The sequence below is a fragment of the Rousettus aegyptiacus genome, unplaced genomic scaffold, assembly GCF_014176215.1.
Source record: "Rousettus aegyptiacus isolate mRouAeg1 unplaced genomic scaffold, mRouAeg1.p scaffold_m13_p_4, whole genome shotgun sequence".
NCBI classification, from domain to species: Eukaryota; Metazoa; Chordata; class Mammalia; order Chiroptera; family Pteropodidae; genus Rousettus; species Rousettus aegyptiacus.
Window position 1 is genome coordinate 158,431,299 of NW_023416307.1, and position 12,532 is coordinate 158,443,830.

Here is a 12,532-nt window from a genome sequence, read left to right on the forward strand (position 1 = left end):
GACTCCAGAGAGTCGCTCATTCAATACTTACCTGCCCTTCCTCACTCGGAGGGTGTTACTGTGATTTTTAGGGGAAGGGAGATGGTATATTAAAGAGGGAACATCCAAGCTCGTTAGCCAAGATTCTCTAAAATTGGTCCTTCATTAAATTTTCATTTTCCCCTTTCGAGTTTGTGCTTGGCCCATACGCTTTACGTATCTGAATCGATTTTTTTGAAGAATAATTCAGGATTCTCTACGTGCGACACACGATCCCGACGTTCCACAGCTCCGAACCGCCGTTCAGGCTGCTGCACTCCGATCTGGAATATTCCCCGTGTCCTTTTCTTTCCGTCCAAATATAAACGACTGAGCGAGGCCCCGCTGGCCGGCCCAGGCCACTGGCCAGCCCCCAGCCCCTGGACTGCTGAAGCCTGGCCGCCCTCAGCGGTTTGGCCTGCACCTCCCACCGATGCACCTCGCTGTCCTCATCTTCAACTCGGCCGGGAGCAGGTGGTTTGATAACGTGTCAGGCTGGACGACATGGCCACCGCTCTACCGTGCTGGCCCTGGGGCCTGCGGAGCTCGGATCAAATTCCATTTGGAATTAGTTCCAACTGCAGATGAGTTGAAATGACCCTCTGAGTATCAGAGCTGAAACAGTGATCCCCGACTCAGCAGCCTTGAACCCCGGGTGCGGGGAAGGGCAAGTGTCCGGGGAAGGCTGTGCGGAGTCGTTTTAACCTGTTCTGTCTCATCTGTCCATTAGAAGAGACACATTGACTGGATACGATTCCAATGCATAGATCTCACACACGCTGTTATTTCTAGCTGCGGGTAGGCGCTCTAGAGAAAGAGCATTCCATAGCCTTCTCACTTCAGGTTCTACTTTCGGGGCTGTAATTATCCTGGATCTATACCCCATGATTTTATCCCATGATTTGCGGTTGCTCCTTACAATCAAATCGTAACAAAGGGACCTAAAAGATCTTTTACAATTATAATGGGGTCCCTGGACTTGTAAATTGGCAAGCACTCACCCAGATGGTTTTAGAACCATGTGATTCATTCATTAGGCCGCTCAGCCTCAGTTTTAAGAGTTCCACTAACTAGCTGGCATCATGTTTAACAGAGAACTTGCTTCTTTCCGCAGAAAATCCTAAATGATCGGCCACGGTGAACCGCGGGCCAGGAGTCGGTTCCAACTACCAACAACCTGATCCAGCCTGGGGAGGATGGAGCATCGGCCTCGTCCTGGAGGAAGTTGAAATGCTGGTTCTGACAGCTGTGTGTGGGTGGGTGGGTCGGAGGAAGAGGTATGACCGTTTAGGCTTCCTAAAAGCTCAGGCTTACAGTTGGCCATGTGAAGCTGACGAACATTCCAGAAGCATGGAATGTCCCTAGGCCTCCTGGGGGAACGCTGAGACCCCGTGAACCCTCGCAGAGCTTGTCTCTGACACAGGCCGATCCAGGCGAACGAGCTTGGTGAGAAACGCCGGCACGGGAGGGCAGAAGTGCGTTCAACCTGGAGCGTCTGTCCACACGCGGAAGGTCATGTGCCGGGCACGGGAAGCCTCCGCAGATGGAGCAGGCAGGACTTGTGGACTCGGCTCCCCCTAAGAACTACTGCTCCGACATTTGGGTCACCTCTGAAGTCAGAGCAAAGGTCCCTCTGCGGGACACGTGCAAGCTGGCGGCCGGGACTTTTGTGTCATTCTTAAGAGGTTTGTCAATTCGCTTAACCTGTACTTTCGATGATTTATTTACTTAATTCGTTAATTCATTTCTTGATCACTAAGCACACCCATTCATTCCTAATTCTGTCCACGTTTACGGAGCACGTCCTATGTTGTCTCAGTCCCGGAGTGCAAACTGATGGCTTCCATCCGCCGTGGTCCCGGACGTCGCGGGAGCGTAAGGCGCCGGGGGAGGAAGAGACGGAGGAGCCGCCCGCGCGAGGGACACACAGCGGCGGCGTCCGTCCTGAGCGGGGCCGAGAGGCGGCGCGGCCGCCCGCACAGGGAGGAGCTGGCCCAGGCGCAGGGCGCGGCCCATGCGAGGGGCCCGCGGCGGAGCGGGGGCCGCAGGTTTGCAGATGGCGAGGTTGGCCCAGCCGGGGGCGGGGGGGGGGAGGGGGCTCGTCATTTGTAGGACGTGTGACGTGTGTCACCAGCACTGTCTCTTTCTTGCACCGAGCATCTACGCTCGGCGAAGCCCGTGGCAGCTTACCGACTTGGAGAGTGTCCACCGGCTGACCCGTTCCTTTCCAGCACACTCACCTTCGACGCTGAGCTCGGCGCTGGAGAAGATGAGCCCGTGCCGGTTCTCGGCCACGCACTGGTACATGCCCGCATCCGCGAGGCCCACCGCGGTTATGTTCAGCGTCCCCTGCTCGATCTGAATCCTGTCCTGTGAAACGAGAGAGAAACGCAGAGCGGTGACCTCCTGCGCCCGAGGCCTCCGGGCCGCCCCGCTGCGTGTTTCCTCGGAGGGTTGATGGGAGGAACACGGCCCTCAGAGAAGCGATTTTCATAACGTGATCTATTTATCTGTCGGCTACTTCTGTGGCAGGTCAGATGCTGCACGGAATAACCCGCACATCAGCTGGAAAATGGAATTTAAATTGTAGGACCGACTCCCTCGAGTTCTCATTGATTTAGTAGTGAAAGCACTCAGATTAATATGCCCTCTAAATAGATGAACTTAAAATTTTAAATGCTTTTCTACTCTAAGGCTTTGTGCTGCCTGGTGGCGAGGGTGGAGGGAATGGCGGGGGGCGGGGGGAGTGGGGGCATGGGAAATACTGCCAAATTCACTGTGCGGAGAATTTAAAACAAACAGTCAAATCATGAGCAGGCAGCACTTTGGAGACGGTTGATCGGATCGCAGCCTCGGATGAAGCAGAGACAAACACGTGATATCGGTTTAAGTTCACCAACTGTTAATAAGGCAGGTGCTCATAACGTGGTGGTCCCTGACTCCGCTGCCCCGGTATCACCGCCCAGGCTGAGGGCCCGCGAAGCTGGAGCAGAACCAGGGAGCCCCCCGGGCCTCCGCCTGCGTGACCGGCTCTCCCGAGTGCAGAGCCGGGACCCCATCCTCCGAAGACACCTGCCTGCGACAGGAATGAACTGCGTGGAGACGGACCGGTTCTCTGTGTGCTGCGGGGCTGCCCTTTGGCTGGGCAGACGCTGGTACAGGCTTCGATGGAATCTAGGCCCCGTTTCCCCCATGTTCGGTGAGGGGAGGAAACACCAGCCCCCGGGCACCCACACTCTGGTCACCTCAGTTTGGCTTCAGAATCGGGCCAGCCACGGGCCCAGCAAGAGACCCTTGGGTGACACAGGGAGTGTGGGCGGCGGGGCGCGGGTCAGGCGCACAGCCCCTGTCTGCAGGGGGCTCCAGGAAAAAACACCAGAGCACAAAAAACTGGCTCTTGACCTGGGGCCTGAGAAAAATGTTCAGTTTCAGCAAATGTTTGGGACCAGCAGGTCGAGGAAGATGACACTGGACACAGCTGTTCCCGACTCGGGGTCCCCTGCGCCCCACCCCCACCCAGCCCCTCCCCCCGCCCCGCCCCGGGCCTGCCCCATTCGGGCGGCGCTCCCGGACCAGGCCGCTCGCTCACAGCAGACGCTGGGTGCCCCTTCCAGGCACCCCCTGCACGACCACGGCGCTGAGTCCCAGCGGATGACTGGGACGGTGGCCACGTGTCTCTCTGGGAACCGCCCAGATCTGGCGGCTGGTCAGGGCAGGGGTGCAAAGGCCGAGCCACCGAGCCTCTGCTGGGGAGACTGCGAGGGACCCCCCACTGCACAGCACCCCCCAGGGAGACTGCGAGGGACCCCCCACTGCGCAGCACCCCCCAGGGAGACTGCGAGGGACCCCCCCACTGCGCAGCACCCCCCAGGGAGACTGCGAGAGACCCCCCACTGCGCAGCACCCCCCAGGGAGACTGCGAGGGACCCCCACTGTGCAGCACCCCCCAGGGAGACTGCGAGAGACCCCCCACTGTGCAGCGCCCCCCAGGGAGACTGCGAGGGACCCCCCACTGTGCAGCGCCTCCCAGGGAGACTGCGAGGGACCCCCCCCACTGCGCAGCGCCCCCAGGGAGACTGCGAGGGACACCCCCCACTGCGCAGCGCCCCCAGGGAGACTGCGAGGGCCCCCCCCCACTGTGCAGCGCCCCCCAGGGAGACTGCGAGGGACCCCCCCCACTGCGCAGCGCCCCCAGGGAGACTGCGAGGGCCCCCCCCACTGCGCAGCACCCCCAGGGAGACTGCGAGGGGCCCCCCACTGCGCAGCACCCCCAGGGAGACTGCGAGGGCCCCCCCCCACTGTGCAGCGCCCCCCAGGGAGACTGCGAGGGACCCCCCACTGCGCAGCGCCTCCCAGGGAGACTGCGAGGGGCCCCCCCCCACTGCGCAGCGCCTCCCCCCGAGAGGCCTCCTGCGTAAGCGTGCGCTGTATCACTGTCCACTACGCTCGCCCATGTCCAGACTGCTCCTCCCCGCACACCCGCTGCACGGTCACCCGCTGCACGCCCACCTGCTGCACACTTACGCTTTGCACACTCACTGCTGCATGTTCACCCGCTGCACACTCACCCTCCGCACACTCACTGCTACACTCTCAGTGCACATACACACCGCTGCACACACACCTCTGCTCAGAGCCTGATTTTGGAAAACCCAAAGACAGCAATTCTTGAAACATTTTCAAAGAGCGTTCACGCTTTTGCCCCTCCCCCGCGCATGCCCTCCGCGTGGCTGTCCCCGGGAATCGCGTCCTGCAGGCCTGGAGGCTCTGCAGGCTGCGGACGCTCAGGGTCTGGGTCCCGGCTCCCCTAGTCACAAACGACGAGCTCCGAGGCAAACCGCCCAGTTAGGACCATGTTAGGCACAAGCCAGGTTCCCTGTTTATACAACGGGCAGAACAGCAGCGTTTCCTCACAGGGTCCCCTGTGACGGCCCCGCGCGACGGCGCGTTTGGGGGGCGGGACGGGTCAGCACTGCTTAAAACCGTTTACGAACACCTCCCAAAGCCTTCGTGACTGTTATTACAGCCCATCCCGTCTCCTCACAAAACGCGGCCGCAGTAGAATTTTTATGTCACGGTTATGTGTTTCTAAGATTTCCATTTGGTCTTTTAAAAGCTCTGCCTACTTATCGTTTCAAAGTATCTTGTTTATTTTTACAGACACGGCTCCTTTATCTCTCTGAGCGTGGCAAACAGACTTATCCCCGCTTCTCTGTCAGACCATTCTGTAGGTGGTTATCGCTCTGAAAAATAAATTTTGCATATGGCTTGGAGTGCTGGTTTTGCAGGCTGCCTGAGGAAAGGAGTTGCTTTTGTTTCTTTGTCTTTTTCCCTGGTTAGTGGTCCTGTGACTACTTCCCCTCGTACCCTGAGCCGCCGGCTTCTCGAGGGTCCGGGCAGCTATGGTGGCTCCCGTCCCAGGGTGGCCGGGGGACGGGCCCTGGGCTTTCTGACTGTCTTGCAGCAGAGGACTACATGGCGGGTAGCAGTACGGCGGCTTCTACCACGGAGTGGCAATCAGTGTGTGTGTGTGCGTGGGGGGGTCTCCAACCCAAGCCTCGCCCCCGAAAGCGCCGTGCCCCGTCTCTGGGGGGACGTGTCCCCTGCGAGCGCCTGGCCGCCGCCGCCCGCCCCCGGGCCCGCTGCTCTTCGCTTTCGTTCTATTTCTGCTGCATCGGAGATGCCGACGCTCGTGTCGGGATGTGTCGTTCTCGCACGTCTGCGGCCGCGCGGGCGTCCGGATGGTGGACGCGCTGCATGCGCCCTGTCGGCCAGAAGTCTCCTCAACAGGACTGGCAAAGCCGCCCCGCGAGGCGAGTCGGGTGCCCGGGGGGCGGGGGGTCAGCGCGCTGGCTCGCGCGTGTCTAGAGCACACGCGAACCTGTGCTGAGCACAGCCACACCTTTCCAGACCTGCGGAGCTGGGGGGCGCCTGCACTCACCTGCGCTTCTTCCCCCGCTAACGGCTTCTGGATGCGTATTATTTTGGAAACAGCTCATTATTTTCCCGTTTCCATAGCAACGAGGCCCCATTAGACGTCAGAGCCAACGTCTGGCACACTCACCGTTGGGTCGCTCACCTGAGTGGACAGCGGCTCCCCATTCTTCAGCCACCTGTACGTGGGCCGGGGTCTTCCGCTGGCTTTGCACTCCCAGAAGACGTTTTCTTCGATGGCCACGTGGACGTCATTTATTTTTTGAATCCAGCTAGGCTGAGCTACAGCAGTTCAGAAAGCAAAGATGCACATTCAGGACATGTTCGATCTATTTGTATCAAATGCAACCGAGGGACAGAAGTAGGTTTATCGTAAAACTCCCCCCTCAGACGCCGCGCGGACGACGAGGCTGGGCAGACGTCCGCGGAGAGCTCTCGGAAGACGCCCCGCGCCACGTCTGACTCCGAATGCCGTTTGGGCAGCCCGTGGGGCTGGTCTTCACAGGGGCAGGGCAGCCACGTGGCGGGGTTAACTGTCCCGCGCCCCCGAGATCTAGTCCTCCTCCTTCCCTTTTCGTAACAGAAATTCCCCACTCTGCTCCCCCATTGCTGGCCGGACTCACGCTTCCCTAGCTATACGTCCCCCAGAGTCCTTTGCAGCGCGGGGTGATGACGTTCACGCCAACAGTCACGCGTGAGTGTCGAGCGCGATGTCCAGATTACTTGCGCCAAGATATTTGCGCTGGACTCTCGCCGTCCCTTCCCAAGGGGACACATGCAGTGACTGGGACAACCCCGGGCTCAGAGAGGAACTCGACATGGGGCGGAAAAGCTGCCCGGCCGGTCTTGGGCCTTGAGCGACCTCGTGGAACACAGCAGCCCCTGAGTCCCCTGCCGAGTTTCGGGGGGACACGTGAGAGGGAAGTGAGCTTCCTGTTTGAGCCTCTGTGTTTTGGGGCCTACGTGGCACAGCAGCTGAGCTCGTCCCTAACACACACACTTGACTCCCGCACGTCGTAGGAATGAATTTTGTGACTCCTTTCTCCTTTCCTAGTGACAGAGCGTCGTCCCCAGGAGCAGGGCCCTAGAATCCCAAATGGTTGAGCCAGTCCTGAGCCTTTCTCCTTCTTAGGACCCCGGGTCCTGCCAGAGGTAACGTAGGAAGTCAGCCAACACTTCACCCACGCCGCCCGCCGCCCTATACCTTTCCCGCCACCAAAATCATGCCACGTTTCTCCTGCGTCAGGTGGAGTCACAGTCCTTTCCTTGTTTTCAATGAGCTAAAGACCGTGTGAATTCCACGCTCCATAAACAAGTCTTGATAAATACGCCTTTCGCCCAAAGCACAACCCACGCCATCGTTAACTCAAACGGCAAGTGCATCGAGGTGGGGGCCGTCCGGCCCAGAGCTCACGCGGAGCAGACCTTGGGCTCTCACTCAGGAAGCCCCCTGGGGGCGGTTCCACAGGTGACCTGCCCAGCGTGGACCCATCAGTCAGAGGGGACGTCGGTACCGAACAGAAAGATGCTGCTCTTTGCTTTTAACATGCCTCCTCCTGACTCGGCCTCCGAGTCTTCATCCGGAGGCTCCAAAATCACCCATAGTTGAATTCAAAAGGAATTCACTCGTGCTGTCTACCTGAGAAAAAAACTCAGCAAGTCCCTTACCCAGCAGAGGGCTCTAGGTCCCTGGATAAATGCTGCTTTCTCCTTTTGCCAATTATAAGAAATTTCATGTTTTTCGAAGAGCCAAACACAATTTTACAAATCCTCTGCTGGCGGGGCTGACCCGATGCTCCCTGTGAGGGGCGGCCGGAAGGGTCGGCTCTCAGAAAAGCTGCGACGTCGTCCGGCACCGACCTGGACGCAGGTCGGAGCCTTCGCCCTCGCTGCTCAGCGGTTATGATGCTGGGCTGCGCCTTGCCGCTGTGATGCCAAAGCGGCTCAGAAAGTGGGCACCTTTCCCATCCTCGCCTTGGAGGGCGTGTGGCCCTGACATTCCCCCTGCTGGGCACTTACCCGCCACACCCCCCACACACCCCACAGAGCCCACGGAAGCCTAGCAGACAAGAAAAGCTCCAGAGAGCTGCGCGGGATATTAACAACTAAGCCCAAGTTTTCAAAGAGCGTGAGAAAAAAAAAATGAAAAGGCAAATGTAACCTGTGAAGCAATGTCAAGTGGAACTCAAAGAGGAAACATCAAAACCGTGTGCGGCGGCACAGACTTCAGTGTCGCAGATTTCCTGCCATGCGGGGGCTCACGCACAGTGTCCTTTCGAAAATGCAGAGCTCCGGGAGCAAAGCCTTGCGATCCCAGAGGAGGGACAGGGCCGGGAGAGAGTCTTGAGCGGGTTTCGCAAAGACCTTACGACGTTCTCGCGGACTCAGCCCTTCCGAGGGCTCCTTCTGTCTTCCCCCTGGGGCGGCGGCGTCCACGGTGCTGGACGCGGATGACCGGCAGCAGCTCTGTGTGCCGGCCGGGCTGAAATAACCCGCAACGCATTCGGCCGGCACCTTCCACGCTCTTGAAGTAGAAACCAAATCCGACATGACAAAGGAGCGCGCTCTTTTTGAAGTGCGCATCTGGGCAGAGGCCCAGGGAGATCAAGGGGGAAGCAGCGTATCACACGCATGGCAACGGATGAGGCGACCTTTCTTTCAACACGCCCGGGCAGGCCGCCAGGGCGGAAGCCCACGCTGCGGTGGCTGCTACTCTCGCTCGCTCACGCGGGGTGAAGCGCGTCCCAGTGGGCGAGTTTTTGTACTAGAATCGGGCGCCGTGGACGGCAGAAACGGTTCTCATCTCTTCGTATCTCTTTGGGTCATTTGGCTCAAAGCCCTCGGATGACAAATGGTCCATTTTAGTGCATGCTGGAGAAACACCGCCCCCTCTCCCTTCTGGTTTGGATAACGCTTGTGGGTCTGGGCATTTACCACTCAGTATCTAGGTTCAAGCACGTTTCCTCACTCCATGTCCAAAGAACAGCTCCGAGGGAGGCCCGGCCAGGTTGGCTTGGCACTGTTGTTTCAGAAGGAAGGTCCTACCTACTGCCCTTTTGAATGGTGTATGTAGATCCTACATATTAAATGGAATTAATCATATCTACGTATTAAAACAGAAGCACAATTTGGGCCATACATGTTCTTTCAAGGTTTGAACCAGAAAAATTCCTCCTCTGAAACATCTTAAGTCTTCTTCTCAAGCTACAGTTTCCTATCGAAGGTTGAGGGTGTGTTGGATTTGACCCTGTGACTCTGATAGTCTCTTGGATAGATGAACAATCTCTTCATTTCATTCTTTTGGTCAATAACCGCCAAAAATGACCGAAATCGATGCTTGTGTACTCTGACCGCTGGACTCATTCAAGCATGTTAGCCAAGAATAATTTCAATTGAAGATGAATATAATTTGAACTTAATGGTCAAACAATTCTCAGAGCTAGCTGGCTCTCTGATCATCACAAAAACAAATTTCTAATAGAAAGAAACACCATCACGAGCCTTAGAACTTAGAAATTGAAAAAATCTACATGAAAGGATGTGATGACGAAGACTGTCTACGTGACTGTGACAGAGATGACCTGTGGCCTTTGAGACTTAGGCCCGGCCGCTCGAACGGTCTTGGAGAAGACGAGTCGTCTGCAAGGAGCTTGGAGGTCTGGCGAACATGGCCTAACAAACTGGTAGTGGGTTTTATGAGCCTGAAGGTAATCGCTTGGCTTTAATTGACCAACACACACACACACCACACACGCACACACACGCGCACGCACACACATACACACGCGCACACACATGTTGTATATGTATAGTGGCTTCCCAAATCTTTATCTCCAGCCTGGAGTTCTTATGCTGTTGACAGAACTACTGAGGTAAAAATCAGTATCTTCGCCTTGATGCCCACGTCCCCAGTATCGGCACTTGAACTGTCTGTCACCCACCAACTTTCCTGTTCAGGCTTCTGTTTCTCATCGTAGCCTCCTCTGAACCCCGACTGCTCGTTTGCAGAGCTCACCGAAAGGAAGGGCTGTCTTCACAAGTCACGCTCATGCCGTGCTCGGGGGTAGGGGCCTGAAGCTGACCTTTGTCCAGCCCTGAAAACCTCCGCTTCGACCTGAGGCTCTCCCTGCTCCCCGCGCGACGGCCCCATCCCAACGAGTGTCTACAGATCTGATCCTCCAAAGCTCCCAGGGTTCCTGGGCGCACCTCCGGCAACCAGAGCAGCCTTGCTCTATTTCAGATCCTGACACTTCCATGTTAAAAAAAAAGAAAGAAACTCGATGATTAAACAAGACGTGCACTTTGAAAACTACTCTGCGAAGGCATCGCGATCTTGTCTTTTCGTAGGACGCGCTTTGGATGTGGAGTCTGGAGGTTGGAAGCAGACGTTTTCCCACTGTGGACTTGGCATCTGAAGTCCCTTCCGACTTGAAGATGCTAAGCCTTCAGACTGCCTCTTGAATGAGGGGACTCTTGGCTCTCCTGGGGTCTCTGTTAATTCGTGCTTCCCTCAGACACCCCTGTTTCCCTCCAGCTCTAAATTAGGTCGCTTTGGCCCCTGACAGTGGCAGAGGAGACGCCATCAGACCTGCCATCCTGCAGACAATGACAAACTCCGCATGAAACGTGGAAGCCACCACGCGAAGGTGCCCCGGCGGGCCATCGGAAGCAGGCGTATTCCTCGCGATCGGTATTCGCTGGTAAATTACACGGCCATGTGTGAGAATGGCTCGGATCTGCAGGTGTCACATAGGTCAAGAGGGCATGACCAGCATGTTGCGGTGTTAAGCTGATGCATAAAGTCCACCGTCACTGGCTCTTTGACTTTATCTCCAGCTTCGCTCAGAACCCACAGCTCCTATCAAACGGGGTCTTCCTTGCCCCCGAGCCCGGGTCGCCGGCTCTGGCCTCTTTCCTTTGTTGGCAACATCCCGTGGTTTTCCAACGTCCTCCGCCCCTCCGCCCCCTAACCGGTTCCACCCTGCAGAAACGCGTCCTCCGCGAGGCCGTCCTCCGCCCGCCGCCTGCGTCCCGCCGAGCGTGGACGGCTCGTCGGCTTCGGGCAGCAGAGCCGCTCCGTGCCGTCCCGTGCGGCCCAGCGTAACTCCCTCCCTGTTCACCAGTCTCTCCGTGACCACGCACTTCCTCTTCCGAGAGCGCCACGGTCAATTAGAAACGAGTCACGGACCCACGAGGACTGGAAACCAGAGACGCGGTCCTTAAAAACGGCCTCGCGCCTGGGCACGGAACCCGTCGCTTCCCAGGCGAGGCGAGCTGCTGCTCTAGCCCGCCGTGGGTTCTTCGCTTGACGCCTCTTTTCCAGTCCCCGCGCCGGGCACCGTCTAGTGTTTCTCTAAATCTGCTCTCATTTGGGCTGAATCCGTCCCTTCCTCCCTCGCCGATGGGCTTTCTGGGCATGACGCCCGGGTCACGGTCGCTGCGGGATCACGCGCTCTCCCATCGGCCTGGCTGTATCCACCTGATTTCTCGGCCTCACGATGACTGACCGGCACCACGTTAGGCGTCATCATCCCGTTTTATGATGAGGCCGAAAGACAGCAAGGCCCAGATTCAGGCAGCGGCCCGGTCGGGACGGGGACCCAGGTCTGCCTGGCACCCGCCTCCATGCCCCATCTACGGGCTGTTGCGGTCACGCCCAGCTCTCCCACACACGGCAGTGGGATCTTCTCTCGGCCCCGCGGTTCTCAAAGTGTGGCCGAAGGACCACTGAGGTTCCCCAAGTCTCTTGCGGGGTGTCGCTAAGATCCCGTCTTTCCAGCCAGTCATTGTGTGGGGCTGCATTTTCTTCATGTACGTCAACCGGAAAAACACATCATCACAGACCAAACATGGAGGCACAGATGAAAACCCAGCTTTCTTCCATCAAGACAGCCACAAAAGAGGCTTGCAAAAACAGAAACCATGTCCCTCCTCTCCTTAAATGTTATTTTTGTGTGTTTTGTTTCGAAGAATACAGTGAGTTTTCTTAAAATATGAGATTGTATTAACATGCACTGATTGTATTATTGCCATTTTAAATGTAAAAAAGTACTAAAGTTCTGTTTTAATTTCTAACATGGTGGATCATGGGAGATAGAGCCCACATGAGCAAACATTCTTTGGAATATTTCATAATTTTAAGAATGAAAAGGGGTCTTGAAACCAAAAGTTTGAGAACTATGCCTTGGACAAGCGCAGAAACTTCTAGATAAATGGAGCCACTTGTGCGAAACTTGCCACGGGTGAATTTAAACTGTATTCCTCGATGGGTAAAAACAGTAACAGTTACACCTGCCTTCCGCGGCAAGACGGAAGGCAGGAAGGGAATGACACTTAACCCAGGGTCCGTGGTCTGCCTTCCTCTCCCGGGTCTGAGGCTTCGCAGCGGGTAAGGACACGTCCTCCGTCCCGCCCCTCCTCCCGCGGCCCACCAGTTACACGTGCTCACTGTGCGGCCCCGGAGACCCACACCAACTCGCTTATCGGAACTGTCGGACAAAGGGAAAGACACGAAAGCTGTTGCCTTTACCTTAGGTGACACTCGGGGAATCGAGGGTCTCGATCGGCTCTGCCGGGGACA

The 12,532-nt window shown here is 57.2% G+C and overlaps 1 protein-coding gene across 10 annotated transcripts in view; it reads right to left on the reverse strand.

Moving 5' to 3' along the window:
• CNTN4 (contactin 4) overlaps positions 1–12,532 on the reverse strand; it is a 637,177-nt gene that overhangs the window by 103,119 nt on the left and 521,526 nt on the right. For 8 of the 10 annotated variants that reach the window (XM_036220056.1, XM_036220049.1, XM_036220051.1 and 5 more), the window contains 2 exons: positions 6,083–6,234; positions 2,259–2,388 (listed from right to left, as the gene is read on the reverse strand). In XM_036220056.1, coding sequence (XP_036075949.1) covers positions 2,259–2,388; positions 6,083–6,234 — 282 coding nt within the window. The remainder of the gene's footprint in view (positions 1–2,258; positions 2,389–6,082; positions 6,235–12,532) is intronic. The other 2 variants (XM_036220058.1, XM_036220057.1) reach the window with 1 other exon arrangement.